Source organism: Coregonus lavaretus, assembly GCF_964263955.1.
Source record: "Coregonus lavaretus genome assembly, contig: HAP1_SCAFFOLD_1170, whole genome shotgun sequence".
NCBI lineage: Eukaryota > Metazoa > Chordata > Actinopteri > Salmoniformes > Salmonidae > Coregonus > Coregonus lavaretus.
Genome location: NW_028156538.1, coordinates 34,441 through 52,500, shown reverse-complemented (window position 1 = coordinate 52,500; position 18,060 = coordinate 34,441). Strand labels below are relative to the sequence as shown.

The window sequence follows — 18,060 nt, the reverse complement described above, 5'->3', positions numbered from 1 at the left end:
ACCTGGACTGGCTGTTCTGTCTTCTGACAGATCTATTAAATATATTAAAATAGATTTTATCCTCAGCAGGGATGATAATTGTATTTACATAACCAATCATGACCTGACGTAGAAAGGCTACAGGTTTGATTTTGAAACAGATATCCTGTCTTCTGGAACAATGAGAGACTTTGTCTGATGTTCTTTATTCCCTTGAAGAATCACAAAAAGTGAAACAACTTTATTGATTTACAATGTTCATCTGTGTCGCTGCTTCCTCCTCCTCTACGGTGAATTGCTATTTTAAACTCATTTGATATCCGTTGATTCCCACAAATACCCTTGAATTACCCATAAGCCACTGGAAATAAGGAGTGTAAATTGTATTTCTGAGGGATGCCCGCTCTGCTCTCCAATCGAGAGGGATAGATAGGGTTTTTTAGGCAGTGAAGAGTGGGTTTGGTGAGCTCTACCTACACCATTCTATGCCTGGCTGGCATAACAATGATCCTATTTTGAGCCAGAGAAGGAATTTCCTGCCTCTTCATTGGAGCAGATGAGATCTCAACTCAATGTATGGGCAGAGAGAAGATCCACGCACACACACACACACACACACACACACAGGCCTAACTGTGGATGAGAGGATATGGAGGTGTAACTCGATTAGAAGTTCAGAGACATGTGATATTATAATTCACTTCTCCTTAATACTCTATTAGAGGGAAATGCATGAGCAGTTTTTACAGTATATGTGACACATCAGTTAGGCCCAGGCTATCTGGCACCCAGTATATTCACATGAGTCATATTCTCTTGTCTCGTTTAAGCTGGAAGTTAGAACAAAGCTTTTAAGCCTAACTTTTCCCTTCGTTCAATAACTTCGTTTTTTAACTGTACTCCTTGCAACTCACCCCACAAGAGACTCAAAACTCCAGCATGATCACGTCTATCATCTCTCAGACCTGTTATTATCATGTTATACAGTATACATGTTATAAACATGATTAGGTTTATTAACATGTTATTGTAGCACCAAAGTAAAGCCTGAAAAAAACGGAAATGTTGACTAAATATATCTGAAAATGAGGATAGCTATGCACATCTGTGCACTTGCATGTTTGACCCAATTCAAACAATGGATTCATTGTTTCTGAACTTTTGACTAGCCTGCAGTAACATCAAAGCTGAACAGAGAAGACATTTCACACTTGGTTTAAACAATGTAAGCATCATACAAATCTAAGTAGCATTCTTACTCTTGCAGTCAACACGTGTCAAAAAGTTCGCCCATAGAGGTCAAATGTGTGCAAAATTTAGATTGTATCTAGGCTCCAGCGAGGATCGAACTCGCGACCCCTGGTTTACAAGACCAGTGCTCTGCCACTGAGCTATAGAGCCGAATGCGTCACGTTGCGTGCAGATAGGTGTTGTTTTCTCATGGAGAATCTAGCTCCTGTCGTTATATAAACACTGACCCCGGAAATTTGTCACAAACACCGTAAACCATAAAAGCAGACAAGTAGACTACTAGTGCCTGTTCACGTACTAGTCGGAAGTAGGACTAGTTTGAACTAGTCCATTGCAATATGGCACTTTTTTATTTGATTGCAGGTTGGATTGGTTATGTTCTTATGTGCCTACTTGGTTTGATTTTGATCGCATTTCTCTGTTTTTGTCTGTACATAAAATATATTCATTTGAAATATGATCACATACCGGGACCACCAAGGGATAGGTAAGTCATTATGTAACCTGAACATTTCTTTTAAATACTGTAGCTAGAAGTTATTTTCATCTAGCTATATTGAGTTACATAAGGATTAGGGGAACTAGATAAAAGTTAGCCTTAACACCCGCCAGGGGACGCTGTTTCACCTGTCTTTAGCGTTTTCACTGAGTGAACTTGGGTGAAAGGATCACTCACATAACGTCCTTATTTGTCAGTTATGGCGTAAACGTCTCTTGTTATCCCCCAGTTTTATATTCGGACATGCCGCAACCATCTTGAGGGAAACTAGAAATGGTGGAGTTATCAACGACAAATTCCTGGAATGGTGAGCTGAATGCTATGGAGCAGTTGTGATGGTGGCCAAGACACACACACACAAACACACACACATACAAGTTGTCATGGGACAATACAAATATTTTATATTCTATTTAGTCTATTCTATTCTATCGTTGACAGGTCTGAGACATATGGACCGGTGTACCGTATCAACAGTATGCACATTGTGATGCTGTTTGTCACCTGCCCTGATACCACCAAGGTAAACCTGTGCCTGAATATTTCACACATCTGGTTTAAAGGAAGAAGTTAAGCATCTGTCCATTTCTTTGTACTATTTTACAAAGAAAATACCCAGTGATTTCAGTCTGTACTGTACCCTAAAATAAAGTGCCCATTTCGCCCACAAACTAAACAGACATTTTGCTTTCTCGTCACAGGAGGTGCTCATGTCACCAAAGTACCCCAAAGACTCACTGGTATACAAGGGTCTTTTCGAGCTATTTGGAGAGAGGTGATTCCTGAATATGTTGTGTCATTTGTGCTATATCAACATATAACAATTACTGCCACCGACCTCATACCATTACATCTGCATTTTTTTTATTGTGTTGACGTTTCGGTCGGTACAATCTTTTCCAATACATTCAATCTGAATGCTGTCTGACTTACATTAAAGCTGCCTAGATATTAAAACTGGACCCCTTGGTCATTGATCAGTTTATTCAGTGTCAGGGTAAATACTCTGCAGTCCTGCTTTTCCGTAGGTTTCTGGGAAGGGGTCTGATTACGGCTCATGATCATGATGTGTGGTACAAACAGCGAAGGATCATGGACCCTGCCTTCAGCAGTCTGTAAGTTACTTATCTATTTCACATGATGTAATAATCAATTGATCAATGGATCTGTTTGTCTGTCTGTCTGTCTGTCTGTCTGTCTGTCTGTCTGTCTGTCTGTCTGTCTGTCTGTCTGTCTGTCTGTCTGTCTGTCTGTCTGTCTGTCTGTCTGCCAGTCAACCAATCCACCCACCCACCCTCCCACCTATCCATCAATCCATCCATCCATCAATTTATCCTTCCATCATGCTGTGTATTGCTAGGTACCTGCGGGGTCAGATGGGTACATTTAACGAGAGGGCAGAGCGTCTGATGGATAAACTGGCGGACATGGCTGACACCAACACAGCCGCCAACATGCACCACATGTTCAACTGTGTGACCCTTGATGTCATCACCAAGGTAACGAATGGTCCTTCTTGTTACCTCCAGATCAACACAATCCCCCTACCAGTTTAATATTTCACATAAAGCTGTCTTCATGATATGACAAACAGGAAAACCAGTCATAATGATACATTTTCAGGTTATGACAACTGATTTACACAGTTCTTATGCAAGTTAGGCTGTAGTCTAGCTGTTAGGGAGCAAAGCCAGTGAGGTAGCCATTATAATGTGTAACTAGGACTCAGAGTTGTCCCCTGGTGGTCAGGTGTTATTATGACATGCTAATAAACTGTATTTGAAACATGAAAGGCACTCATAATAAATGCATCATCATCATTGTTGTTAATTTGTTTTTCTACTTTACCTGTAGGTGGCATTTGGAGTGGATCTGGATCTGCTGAAGGAGAGTGACACTCCGTTCCCCAAAGCCATAGAGATGTGTCTGAAGGGAATGGTCCACTATTTCAGAGACCCCACCTTCCAGGTAAATAGTGACATAATCTTGGTTAACCCAGAACTAAAATCTTGCGTAATTTGGGGTTTCTTGGTCTATATGTGTTAGAAATTGAGAGTTGCAAAAGGAAATGTTCAGCCTCCCCCTTCTGATCTGTGTGAAGCGAAGCACTGCCTTTACCGAATCCTGATACGTCCAAATAACCAGTGACGAAAACCCCAAACACCTTAACCACAGATAGAACAATGAGACAGATATTTCACCGGATGTATAATTGTGAAGCATCCACTTGGCGTTTCCACTCACTACCAAATATGGTAGTGAGAGGAAGCCCAGTGGCCGGCAGTGGGAGAAGATGGAACGAGATAGATTTTGGCCAACATTCTACTAATTTTCTCACTGATGAAACATTTGATCTCTATACAGTTTGCTGTTCCCAAAACTACAATCTGTCCCGGTCTGCGCTAGTGGTAGGCCCAGCAGCACTGCATTGGCAAAACCGGGCAGGGTAATTCATATACCATTTGTTTTGTTTATGGGGAAAGAAAACTGTGGGGGGGGGGGCACAAATTCTATCAGTGGGGTCAATGTCCGGCTTTGCCACACCGTAGAGCCGGCCGTGGATGGCATCCTTTAATGTATTTATTTTATAAGCACACATACAGTTAACACATTGGCACACTGAATCATCAACAGACAGATGTAATGCTCCATAATGCTTCATAAAATGTATAGCATCAGTCCCCGGATGGGCTATAAATATGGTCAAATTCCATATTTCCCTAATCTAATAATTACATTTTGTTGAATGTCATATTAGCTCTACCCAAAAAACAAGAAGTTCATCAACGAGGTGAAGAAGTCTGTTCAGCTACTGCGTACTACAGGCAGACAGTGGATCAACAAGAGGAAAATGGACATCCAAAATGGCGAGGATGTTCCTAAAGATATCCTAACACAGATCCTCAAGACGGCTGGCAAAGGCACGTTGTAGTAGCCTGGTCCCAGATCTGTTTGCGCTGTCTTGCCAACTCCTAGAGTTTGCAAGACAAGACAGCACAAACAGATCTGGGTCCAGGCTAACATTGGAGACCTTTTACTTTGTGGCTCTGCATGTGACATTGTGAGCTAAAACAGTCATGTTATTGATGAGGTTCAGTAGCACTATTGTCTCAATGCTGTAAACTTGTATATATTCATCATTTCAGAAGAAAACACAGGAAATGAAGATGAGGAGCTTATGCTGGACAACTTTGTAACGTTATTCATTGCGGGTGGGTCTCCATGAAAAAATTCCCCACACAATTAAAGATTCAGCAGCTAGAGTTACCTTAACATCCTTTACTGTGCTGTTTTCCTCTTGAAAGGGCAAGAGACTACAGCCAATCAACTAGCTTTTGCCGTCATGGAACTGGGAAGGCTGCCAGAGATATTGGCAAAGTAGGTCTTCATCATACCTCTTTTTGTTTATTGATCATTTCCATAATACAAAAAATACTTTGGTTGAGTTTCTGAGTGTCTGTAACTTATCCAGAGTGAAGCAAGAAGTGGATGATGTCATCGGGATGAAACAGGAAATCAGCTTTGACGACCTGGGGAAAATGACCTACCTGTCTCAGGTACGGTGACTTAATTGATAGTTTTTATACTATATTAACTGTAGTTGTGACAGAATCATTAGATCACTTGTTTTGGTACTGCCCATATGTAGCTTGTTTTTGGTCGCAGGTTCAGGAATGGCAGAAAAATTGCAACATTTAGTTAGTGCTAACTCTGCAAATAGCACTGCTGGGTGATTTGAAAAGTCATAGTTAATCGATCAATAAAATAATAAAACTCTTAGCAAAGGTTTATCTTTAGGTTCAGAACTTTTGTGAAACATTTTAGAAAAAAATATGGCAGCTAGAAATCGAAACTGGATGGTGTTCAGAGATAGATGGGAGGGGATGAGGGAAGCTGAAGGCTGGGACTAAAAACAAACAAAATATAACTAATGCTAGGGTTAGGGGAAAATAATAAAGAAGGAAAATATATTTAAAAATATTTATTTAAAATCATATATATATATATATACAGTTGAAGTCAGAAATGTACATACTATAGTTTTGGCAAGTCGGTAAGGACGTCTAATTTGTGCATGACACAAGTAATTTTTCCAACAATTGTTTACAGACAGATTATTTCACTTATAATTCACTGTATCACAATTCCAGTGGGTCAGAAGTTTACATACACTAAGTTGACTGTGCCTTTAAACAGCTTGGAAAATTCCAGAAAATGATGTCATGGCTTTAGAAGCTTCTGACATCATTTGAGTCAATTGGAGGTGTACCTGTGGATGTATTTCAAGGCCTACCTTCAAACTCAGTGCCTCTTTACTTGACATCATGGGAAAATCAAAAGAAATCAGCCAAGACCTCAGAAACAAAATTGTAGACCTCCACAAGTCTGGTTCATCCTTGGGAGCAATTTCCAAATGCCTGAAGGTACCACGTTCATCTGTACAAACAATAGTATGCAAGTATAAACACCATGGGACCACGCAGCCGTCATACCGCTCAGGAAGGAGACGCGTTCTGTCTCCTAGAGATGAATGTACTTTGGTGCGAAAAGTGCAAATCAATCCCAGAACAACAGCAAAGGACATTGTGAAGATGCTAGAGGAAACAGGTACAAAAGTATCTATATCCACAGTAAAACGAGTCCTATATCGACATAACCCGAAAGGCCACTCAGCAAGGAAGAAGCCACTGCTCCAAAACCGCCATAAAAAAGCCAGACTACGGTTTGCAACTGCACATGTGGACAAAGATCGTACTTTTTGGAGAAATGTCCTCTGGTCTGATGAAACAAAAATAGAACTGTTTGGCCATAATGACCATCGTTATGTTTGGAGGAAAAAGGGGGTTACTTGCAAGCTGAAGAACACCATCCCACCGTAAAGCACGGGGGTGGCAGCATCATGCTGTGGGGGTGCTTTGCTGCAGGAGGGACTGGTGCACTTCACAAAATAGATGGCATCATGAGGAAGGAAAATTATGTGGATATATTGAAGCAACATCTCAAGACATCAGTCCGGAAGTTAAAGCTTGGTTGCAAATGGGTCTTCCAAATGGACAATGACCCCAAGCATACTTCCAAAGTTGTGGCAAAATGGCTTAAGGGAAACAAAGTCAAGGTATTGGAGTGGCCATCACAAAGCCCTGACCTCAATCCTATAGAACATTTGTGGGCAGAACTGAAAAAGCAGGTGCGAGCAAGGAGGCCTACAAACCTGACTCAGTTACACAAGCTCTGTCAGGAGGAATGGGCCAAAATTCACCCAACTTATTGTGGGAAGCTTGTGGAAGGCTACCCAAAACGTTTGACCCAAGTTAAACAATTTAAAGGCAATGCTACCAAATACTAACTTCTGACCCACTGGGAATGTGATGAAATAAATAAAAGCTGAAATAAATCATTCTCTCTACTATTATTCTGACATTTCACATTCTTAAAATAAAGTGTTGATCCTATCCTAAGACGGAATTTTTACTAGGATTAAATGTCAGGAATTGTGAAAAACTGAGTTTAAATGTATTTGGCTGAGGTGTATGTAAACTTCTGACTTCAACTGTATATATATATATATATATATATATATATATATATATATATATATATATATATATTTATACAGTGGGGAAAAAAAGTATTTAGTCAGCCACCAATTGTGCAAGTTCTCCCACTTAAAAAGATGAGAGAGGCCTGTAATTTTCATCATAGGTACACGTCAACTATGACAGACAAATAGAGAAAAAAAAATCCAGAAAATCACATTGTAGGATTTTTAATGAATTTATTTGCAAATTATGGTGGGAAATAAGTATTTGGTCACCTACAAACAAGCAAGATTTCTGGCTCTCACAGACCTGTAACTTCTTCTTTAAGAGGCTCCTCTGTCCTCCACTCGTTACCTGTATTAATGGCACCTGTTTTAACTTGTTATCAGTATAAAAGACACCTGTCCACAACCTCAAACAGTCACACTCCAAACTCCACTATGGCCAAGACCAAAGAGCTGTCAAAGGACACCAGAAACAAAATTGTAGACCTGCACCAGGCTGGGAAGACTGAATCTGCAATAGGTAAGCAGCTTGGTATGAAGAAATCAACTGTGGGAGCAATTATTAGGAAATGGAAGACATACAAGACCACTGATAATATCCCTCGATCTGGGGCTCCACGCAAGATCTCACCCCGTGGGGTCAAAATGATCACAAGAACGGTGAGCAAAAATCCCAGAACCACACGGGGGGACCTAGTGAATGACCTGCAGAGAGCTGGGACCAAAGTAACAAAGCCTACCATCAGTAACACACTACGCCGCCAGGGACTCAAATACTGCAGTGCCAGACGTGTCCCCCTGCTTAAGCCAGTACATGTCCAGGCCCGTCTAAAGTTTGCTAGAGTGCATTTGGATGATCCAGAAGAGGATTGGGAGAATGTCATATTGTCAGATGAAACCAAAATATAACTTTTTGGTAAAAACTCAACTCGTCGTGTTTGGAGGACAAAGAATGCTGAGTTGCATCCAAAGAACACCATACCTACTGTGAAGCATGGGGGTGGAAACATCATGCTTTGGGGCTGTTTTTCTGCAAAGGGACCAGGACGACTGATCCGTGTAAAGGAAAGAATGAATGGGGCCATGTATCGTGAGATTTTGAGTGAAAACCTCCTTCCATCAGCAAGGGCATTGAAGATGAAATGTGGCTTGGTCTTTCAGCATGACACACCGCCCGGGCAACGAAGGAGTGGCTTCGTAAGAAGCATTTCAAGGTCCTGGAGTGGCCTAGCCAGTCTCCAGATCTCAACCCCATAGAAAATCTTTGGAGTGAGTTGAAAGTCCGTGTTGCCCAGCGACAGCCCCAAAACATCACTGCTCTAGAGGAGATCTGCATGGAGGAATGGGCCAAAATACCAGCAACAGTGTGTGATAACCTTGTGAAGACTTACAGAAAATGTTTGACCTGTGTCATTGCCAACAAAGGGTATATAACAAAGTATTGAGAAACTTTTGTTATTGACCAAATACTTATTTTCCACCATTATTTGCAAATAAATTCATTAAAAATTCTACAATGTGATTTTCTGGACTTTTTTTCTCATTTTGTCTGTCGTTGTTGACGTGTACCTATGATCAAAATTACAGGCCTCTCTCATCTTTTTAAGTAGGAGAACTTGCACAATTGGTGGCTGACTAAATACTTTCCCCCCCCACTGTATATATATATATATATATATATATATATATATATATATATTTACAATAAATGATGCAGACAATTACATTGATAGAACCCACAATCTATCTGTAATATTAAAGCTGATCTACCCCCTAAAGAAAAAGCAAGTTGTGACAAACCGGGTTTTAACCCGGATCATCTGTGTACCACAATGCCTCTAAATTGTATTAGTCCACTGAGCTAAAGCCAAAGCGTTAGCTCGGGGAACTAACCCAAGTCCTCAGGTCTCAGGCCAGGTAACTCAACATGTTGTGTTTGATGATCTATCTAACCGTCAGGTGTTGAAGGAGACTCTGAGGTTGTATCCCACGGCTCCCGGGACGTCTCGCTTCATCCCCAATGACATCACCATCAACGGTATCCCCATCCCTGCTGGAGTCACATGCTTCGTGAGTTACCTCAACACCACTGTCAAGTGTTTTTGTAATATTTGTTCATATTGTGAAACATCACAGCACAGTGGAAAATATATATGGCAGCTAGAAATCAAAACTGGATGGTCTTCAGAGATAGATGGCAGGGGTTGAGTGGAGCTGAAGACTGGGACTAACAACAAACAAAAGATAACTAATGTAAAAAATACTGTCTGTGAAATGTATGTAGTATATACTGTATAAGCTGGAAGTAGAAGCCTAAGTATTGTTGTCCATTAGTTTACTCCAATTAGAGGAGGGGTGGTAGGGTTAGGGGAAAATAGTAAAGAAGGAAAAGATATTTAAAAATATATATATTTAAAATAATATATATATTTTTGTAAATATATATATTATTTTAAATATATATATATTTTAAAATATTTTTGTCCTTCTTTACTATTTTCCCCTAACCCTACCACCCCTCCTCTGAATGGGGGATTGGAAATGATGCAGTCAATTACATTGATATAACCCACAATCTATCTGCAATATTAAAACTGATCTACCCCACCCCAAAAACAAAATAGTACATGTCTAATTTGCTTTGGTACCTCAATATACTCCCAAATATTTAATGGATAGATGTAGAATTTTTCTCAAGCTTATATTTTCTGTTAGTCAGCACCTCATCGACTATTTGGTGTTCCTCTACTGTACTCTACTCTATTTCCTGAATTGCGGTATCTGCCGCTGTCTCACATCTTTTATGTTTGCCCCTGTCTTGTCTGTTCATAGTTCAATTCGTACATCTGTGGACGGCTGGATAAGTTCTTTGAGGAGCCGCTGAAGTTTGACCCAGAGAGGTTCCATCCAGACGCTGCCAAGTAAGTGACCCAATATGGTTTTATTGTTTCTTTACAACATTTGAACCGATTAAGATCTAACTGACATGTTATGGAGGCTGTGTTTGTTTCTGTCCTGAAGACCCTATTACTGTTACTACCCCTTCGCCCTGGGACCACGCTCATGTCTGGGACAGAGCTTCGCACAGGTGAGACACACACAGGAGCACGCACGCACGTACACACACACACACACACACACACACACACACACACACACACACACGCGCACGCTCACACACACACACACACGTGCACGCTCACACACACACACACACACGCACACGTGCACGCTCACACCAGATTCGTTCTGTTGTTTGCAGATAGAGGTGAAGGTAGTGATGGCCAAGCTGCTCCAGAGGTTTGATTTCAGCCTGCTGCCTGGCCAGTCCTTTGACATCCTGGACACTGGCACTCTGAGACCAAAGAGTGGAGTGGTGTGTAACATCAGATACCGAGGACAAACACATGCAGCCTGACTGCTGGAACCTGGAGATGACTAGCCCTTGTCTTTCAACTCAAACATATTTCTTATCCGACTCATTCCGTCTTTCAACTTTATTGTCTTAAAAAAAAAAAAAAGATTAACACATCATCAATGTTTTACCAATCTTGCGCATATATTTGCATGTATTCTGAACAAAAATATAAATGCAACATGCAACCTTTCCAACGAATTTACTGAGTGATAGTTCATATAAGGATTAGGCCCTAATCTATGGATTTTACATGACTGGGCAGGGGCGCAGCCATGGGTGGGCCTGGGAGGGCATAGGCCCACCCACTGGGGAGCCAGGCCCAGCCAATCAGAATAAGTTTTCCCCAACTAAATACTCCTCAGTTTCATCAGCTGTCCGGGTGGCTGGTCTCAGACGATCCCGCAGGTGAAGAAGCCGGTTGTGGAGGTCCTGGGCTTGCGTGGTTACACGTGTTCTGCGGTTATGAGGCCATTTGGACGTACTGCCAAATTCTCTAAAACAATGTTGGGAGCGGCTTATGGTAGAGAAATTAACATTCAATTATCTGGCAAAAGCTCTGATGGACAATCCTGTAGTCAGTAAGCCAATTGCACGCTCCCTCAAAACTTAATACATCTGTGGCATTGTGTTGTGTGACAAAACTGTACATTTAAGAGTGGCCTTTTATTGTCCCAGCGCAAGGTGCACCTGTGTAATGATCATGCTGTTCAATCAGCTTCTTGATATGCCACACCTGTCAGGTGGATGGATTATCTTGGCAAAAGAGAAATGCTCACTAACAGGGATGTAAACAAATTTCTGCCAACATTTTAGAGAAATAAGCTTTTTTTTGCATATGGAAAATTTCTGGGATCTTTTGTTTTAGCTCATAAAACATGGGACCAACACTTTACATGTTGTGTTTATACTTTTGTTCTATATATATATATATATATATACAGTGAGGGAAAAAAGTATTTGATCCCTGCTGATTTTGTACGTTTGCCCACTGAAATAGACATGATCAGTCTATAATTTTAATGGTAGGTTTATTTGAACAGTGAGAGACAGAAACAAAAAAATCCAGAAAAATGCATGTCAAAAATGTTATAAATTGATTTGCATTTTAATGAGGGAAATAAGTATTTGACCCCTATGCAAAACATGACTTAGTACTTGGTGGCAAAACCCTTGTTGGCAATCACAGAGGTCAGACGTTTCTTGTAGTTGGCCACCTGGTTTGCACACAACTCAGGAGGGATTTTGTCCAACTCCTCTTTGCAGATCTTCTCCAAGTCATTAAGGCTTCGAAGCTGACGTTTGGCAACTCGAACCTTCAGCTCCCTCAACAGATTTTCTATGGGATTAAGGTCTGGAGACTGGCTAGGCCACTCCAGGACCTTAATGTGCTTCTTCTTGAGCCACTCCTTTGTTGCCTTGGCCGTGTGTTTTGGGTCATTGTCATGCTGGAATACCAATCCATGACCCATTTTCAATGCCCTGGCTGAGGGAAGGAGGTTCTCACCCAAGATTTGACGGTACATGGCCCCGTCCATCGTCCCTTTGATGCGGTGAAGTTGTCCTGTCCCCTTAGCAGAAAAACACCCCCAAAGCATAATGTTTCCACCTCCATGTTTGACGGTGGTGATGGTGTTCTTGGGGTCATAGGCAGCAATCCTCCTCCTCCAAACACGGCGAGTTGAGTTGATGCCAAAGAGCTCGATTTTGGTCTCATCTGACCACAACACTTTCACCCAGTTCTCCTCTGAATCATTCAGATGTTCATTGGCAAACTTCAGACAGGCCTGTATATGTGCTTTCTTGAGCAGGGGGACCTTGCGTGCGCTGCAGGATTTCAGTCCTTCACGGCGTAGTGTGTTACCAATTGTTTTCTTGGTGAATATAGTCCCAGCTGCCGTGAGATCATTGACAAGATCCTCCCATGTAGTTCTGGGCTGATTCCTCACCGTTCTCATTATCATTGCAACTCCACGAGGTGAGATCTTGCATGGAGCCCCAGGCCGAGGGAGATTGACAGTTATTTTGTGTTTCTTCCATTTGCAAATAATCGCACCAACTGTTGTCACCTTCTCACCAAGCTGCTTGGCGATGGTCTTGTAGCCCATTCCAGCCTTGTGTAGGTCTACAATCTTGTCCCTGACATCCTTGGAGAGCTCTTTGGTCTTGGCCATGGTGGAGAGTTTGGAATCTGATTGATTGATTGCTTCTGTGGACAGGTGTCTTTTGTACAGGTAAAAAACTGAGATTAGGAGCCACTCCCTTTAAGATTGTGCTCCTAATCTCAGCTCATTACCTGTATAAAAGACACCTGGGAGCCAGAAATCTTTCTGATTGAGAGGGGGTCAAATACTTATTTCCCTCATTAAAATGCAATTCAATTTATAACATTTTTGACATGCATTTTTCTGGATTTTTTTGTTGTTATTCTGTCTCTCACTGTTCAAATAAACCTACCATTAAAATTATAGACTGATAATTTCTTTGTCAGTGGGCAAATGTACAAAATCAGCAGGGGATCAAATACTTTTTTCCCTCACTGTATATATATATACACTACCGGTCAAAAGTTTGGACACATCTACTCATTCCAGGGTTTTCTTTATTTTCACTATTTTCTACACTGTAGAATAATAGTTAAGACATCAAAACTATGAAATAACACATATGGAATCATGTAGTAACCAAAACAGTGTTAAACAATTCAAAATATATTTTATATTTGAGATTCTTCAAAGTAGCCACCCTTTGCCTTGCTGACAGCTTTGCACACTCTTGGCATTCTCTCAACCAGCTTCATGAGGTAGTCACCTGGAATGCATTTCAATTAACAGGTGTGCCTTGTTAAAAGTTAATTTGTGGAATTTCTTTCCTTCTTAATGCGTTTGAGCCAATCAGTTGTGTTGTGACAAGTTAGGGGTGGTGTACAGAAGATAGACCTATTTGGTAAAAGGCCAAGTCCATATTATGGCAAGAACAGGTCCTGAGTGGCGCAGCGGTCTAAGGCACTGCATCTCAGTGCTTGAGGCGTCACTACAGACCCTCGGTTCGATTCCAGGCTGTATCACAACCAGCCGTGATTGGGAGTCTCATAGGGCGACGCACAGTGTCGTCCGGGTTTGGCCGGTGTTGGCCGTCATTGTAAATAAGAATTTGTTCTTAACTGACTTTCCTAGTTAAATAAAGGTTAAAAAAAAGAAGCAAAGAGAAACGATAGTCCATCATTACTTTAAGACATGAAGGTCAGTCAATCCGGAACATTTCAAGAACTTTGAAAGTTTCTTCAAGTGCAGTCGCAAAAACCATCAAGCGCTATGATGAAACTGGCTTTAATGAGGACCGCCACAGGAATGGAAGACCCAGAGTCACCTCTGCTGCAGAGGATAAGTTCATTAGAGTTACCAGCCTCAGAAATTGCAGCCCAAATAAATGCTTCACAGAATTCAAGTAACAGACACATCTCAACATCAACTCTTCAGAGGAGACTGCGTGAATCTGGCTTTCATGGTCGAATTGCTGCAAAGAAACCACTACTAAAGGACACCAATAATAAGAAGAGACTTGCTTGGGCCAAGAAACATGAGCAATGGACATTAGACCAGTGGAAATCTGTCCTTTGGTCTGGAGTCCAAATTTGAGATTTTTGGTTCCAACCGCCGTGTCTTTGTGAGACGCGGAGTAGGTGAATGGATGATCTCCATGTGTGGTTCCCACCATGAAGCATGGAGGAGGAGTTTTGATGGTGTGGGGGTAATTTGCTGGTGACTCTGTCAGTGATTTATTTAGAATTCAAGGAAAACTTAACCAGCATGGCTACCACAGCATTCCCATCTGGTTTGTGCTTAGTGGGACTATCACTTGTTTTCAAAAGGACAATGACACAACACACCTCCAGGCTGTGTAAGGGCTATTTGACCTAGAAGGAGAGTGATGGAGTGCTGCATCAGATGACCTGGCCTCCACAATCACCCAACCTCAACCCAATTGAGATGGTTTGGGATGAGTCGGACCACAGAGTGAAGGAAAAGCAGCCAACAAGTGCTAAGCATATGTGGGAACTCCTTCAAGACTGTTGGAAAAGCATTCCAGTTGAAGCTGGTTGAGAGATCCAAGAGTGTGCAAAGCTGTTATCAAGGCAAAGGGTGGCTATTTGAAGAATCTCAAATATAAAATATATTTTGATTTGTTTAACACTTTCTTAGTTACTACATGATTCCATATGTGTCATTTCAGAGTTTTGATGTCTTCACTTTTATTCTACAATGTAGAAAATAGTACAAATAAAGAAAAACCCTGGAATGAGTAGGTGTGTCCAAACTTTTGACTGGTACCGTATACATATATATTTTTCTTTAAATTATTATATATATATATATATATATATATATATATATATATATATATATATATATATATATAATTTTTTATAGTGAAGTGATATTTTGAATGTAATGGGTGTATGATGATCATGGTTAGTAGGATGGACTTGACATAGGAGTGTTTCTATTGTGTTCCTCGTTACTTTATACACAGTCTCTGTCAATGATTATGTTATTACAGTAACGTTACAGTTCAATATATATTCAATATACAATGTATTAAATACAGTAGAGAGCTTTAAACAGTATATATTCACTTCTTTGGTGAACTTCCTAACCAACGTTATTACTTCAGTACGTCTGTTATAGTGAATGTAGCCTGTTTTAATAGAATAATTTTGCAAACGTCACTGAGTCCCAGAAAAGTATAAAAAAATGTGTCCACAAGGTGTCGCTGTGAACCTGCGGAATAAAGACCGTTCATGTTTTGCATCTTTCTTGTTTACACTCATGACCTCTTCTAGATGGGTGTCATTTTAAACACCTGTTGAATGCAAGCGGAAGAATGCTACTTAGATTTTTATGATGGGTTACATTGTGAAAACTCAATCAAGTGTAACATTTCTTTCCTCTTCGCCTCAGCTTTGATGTTTCAGTAATTAGTCCAAAGTTTGGAAACAGTGTATCCATTGTTTGAATTGGGTCAACATGCCAGGGCAAGGAAGTGTAGACTAAAGCTATCATCATTTTCACATAGCAATTAAAAGGATTGAGACATTCAGCAGACTAAAAGCAAGAGATAGCTTTATTATAGTGCTATAGGTTAATAGGCCAAACCATGTTTTAATATGTTTATAACACGATAATAACAGGTCTCATAGATATAAATGATTGATGTGATCATGCTGGAGTTTTCAGAATGAACCATTGACAATTGACAATTGTGTTTTAGATAAAATACTAAAGAATTGTGGTCTATTTTCATAACAATTATTCTGTTGAATTTCAATTCCTGGAACTGACCAATTCAATTGCAGATTGTTATTTTCAATACAGACCTATTTTATAAATGTTATTGATAAATGTATGCATTTTTTATTATAAGAAAACCATGTATTTTCTCCTCTTTCATAACGTGTGAAGTGAAGTTCCTTACTGGCCCTTTAAGAAGGCAGTGCCATTCATTGCGTAGAGTGGGCACGCTCAGTCCTGCGTCTTGATTGGCCGTCTTGACAGAGATCCTCTTGAACCATTTCAAACCCGAGTACGTACGTACTACAGCCCGTGTACTCAGTGGAGGACCGTGCTAATTCCCAACGAGCTCTGGTATTCACTCCGCTGCGCAGGCAGGCGCTCACCACTTCGGTGAAATAGGCTTATCTTTGAAAGAGCTCGAGCACTGTGTCGGTTGTAAAAACCGTTTGTTGCTGTTGTCTCGGAAATGCAACATGCGGTTATAGTAAATTGAGTGCTATTGATTAGTTTTTTTTATAAAAACGTTTCCAAACGGATATTTATGTTCGATTTGTAGCAGAATTGTTATTAATTTTCGTGGATTTTTTCTTAATATTTTCTTCAACGTGCATAGCAGGATTTGCACATGTAATGCTGGAATGCCGAGGGTTCCTCTGACAGTTCTCAGCGCGAGGGATAAGTGATGGAGCTTTGATCAGTTAACATCCACTTGTTTTGGTCGGGATGTTACTAATATTTACACGATATAGACACGATTTATGAACAAATGCAAAGATAAGGAATAATTGCAAATACCAACCGCGAGTTTTTTTTTTACGACAAATGAGGGTGTACTGCATGCAGCCTCTTCTGAATGGTTGCCATAGCCAACATCGCATTTTCATTTGATTAATTTAACTTTTCGATCCGAGGTGCCACCTTTAGCATTATGTCCGTATCATGTATTCACATTTCAATACAATTCCTCAATTGAGACTCGGTTAGTTTATCCTAAACATCCAGCTTACTGCCTTCACGTTATATCTGACCGAGGAGAGAGCACAGACTGCAGGGAGACATGGCTAAAAACCCGTCGGAGGGACCCAAGGAGCCAGACCTGAATCAGCTACCGGATGAAGAGCTGCTGCGATGCGGCAAGGAGGAGCTGGTCAAGCGGCTACGGAGGGTGGACAACGAGAAGATGAACCTAATGATCGAGCACGGCAACATGATGAAAGACGTTAACCGGAGGCTGCAGGTTCACCTGCACGAGATCCGCAACCTGAAGGAAATCAACCAGAAGCTCCAGGACGACAACAACGAGCTGCGCGAGCTCTGCTGCTTCCTGGACGATGACCGGCAGAAGGGCAAGAAGCTGTCCCGGGAGTGGCAGCGGTTTGGCCGGTACTCCGCGAGCGCCATGTGGAAGGAGGTGGGTACCTACCAGCTGAAGCTCAAAGAGCTCGAGGCCAACCAGGAGAGAGTGGTGCGCGAGAACACGGACCTGAAGGAGATCATCCTCATGCTGGATGAGGATAGGAACGGCGCCGGTTCCCGGAGCTCCATAGACTCCCAGTCCAGCCTCACCAACCTGAATGGCGGGACAGGGACGGTTCGGGATGTCGGGGACGGGAGTAGTACCTCCAGCACAGGGAGCGCAGGTAGCCCCGACCACCACCACAACCACAACAGCCACAACCACATACACAAGCTGCCCGCGGAGAGGGAGGGTAAGCTTGGCAGCACCTTCCAGAGGAGGTCCATGGATGACCTGTCAGCTCCACACCATCACAGGAGCATCCCGAATGGACTCAATGGTAAGTCGAAGTTCATACACCTGTCATACACCTGTAATACTCACCTATCATTCACTTGTTATAGCCTACATCTGTCCAAACACCTGTCCACCTGCACCTGTCCATAGGCCATCTCAATGGGCCATACCAGCCAAGCTTGAGCTGGGATGTTGAATGCATAGGATAGGGAGAATTAGACTTTCCACCAGCACTAGGGTCTAACAAAGCAGAACCATCCCTATATGGGTCTGAGACAGACAGACAGACAGACAGACAGACAGACAGACAGACAGACTGTTCAG

At 41.5% G+C, this 18,060-nt stretch overlaps 2 protein-coding genes across 2 annotated transcripts; both read left to right on the top strand.

The window, feature by feature from the left end:
• The first annotated feature begins 1,400 nt into the window (after positions 1–1,400).
• LOC311126251 (cholesterol 24-hydroxylase-like) lies at positions 1,401–10,881 on the top strand. The gene is made up of 15 exons (XM_084200267.1): positions 1,401–1,717; positions 1,959–2,036; positions 2,171–2,252; positions 2,431–2,504; positions 2,758–2,844; positions 3,090–3,228; positions 3,584–3,697; positions 4,488–4,650; positions 4,876–4,941; positions 5,035–5,107; positions 5,202–5,286; positions 9,234–9,344; positions 10,107–10,195; positions 10,296–10,362; positions 10,537–10,881. The coding sequence occupies exons 1-15, from the start codon at positions 1,569–1,571 to the stop codon at positions 10,690–10,692; spliced, it is 1,533 nt and encodes a 510-aa protein (XP_084056393.1). The 5' UTR covers positions 1,401–1,568; the 3' UTR covers positions 10,693–10,881.
• A 5,790-nt stretch (positions 10,882–16,671) lies between these two features.
• On the top strand, positions 16,672–17,779 carry LOC311126255 (coiled-coil domain-containing protein 85C-B-like; the record flags this gene model as incomplete). The annotated part of the gene is made up of 1 exon (XM_084200270.1): positions 16,672–17,779. A coding segment is annotated over exon 1 (739 nt), but the record flags the coding sequence as incomplete, so codon positions are not given.
• Positions 17,780–18,060: the final 281 nt, after the last annotated feature.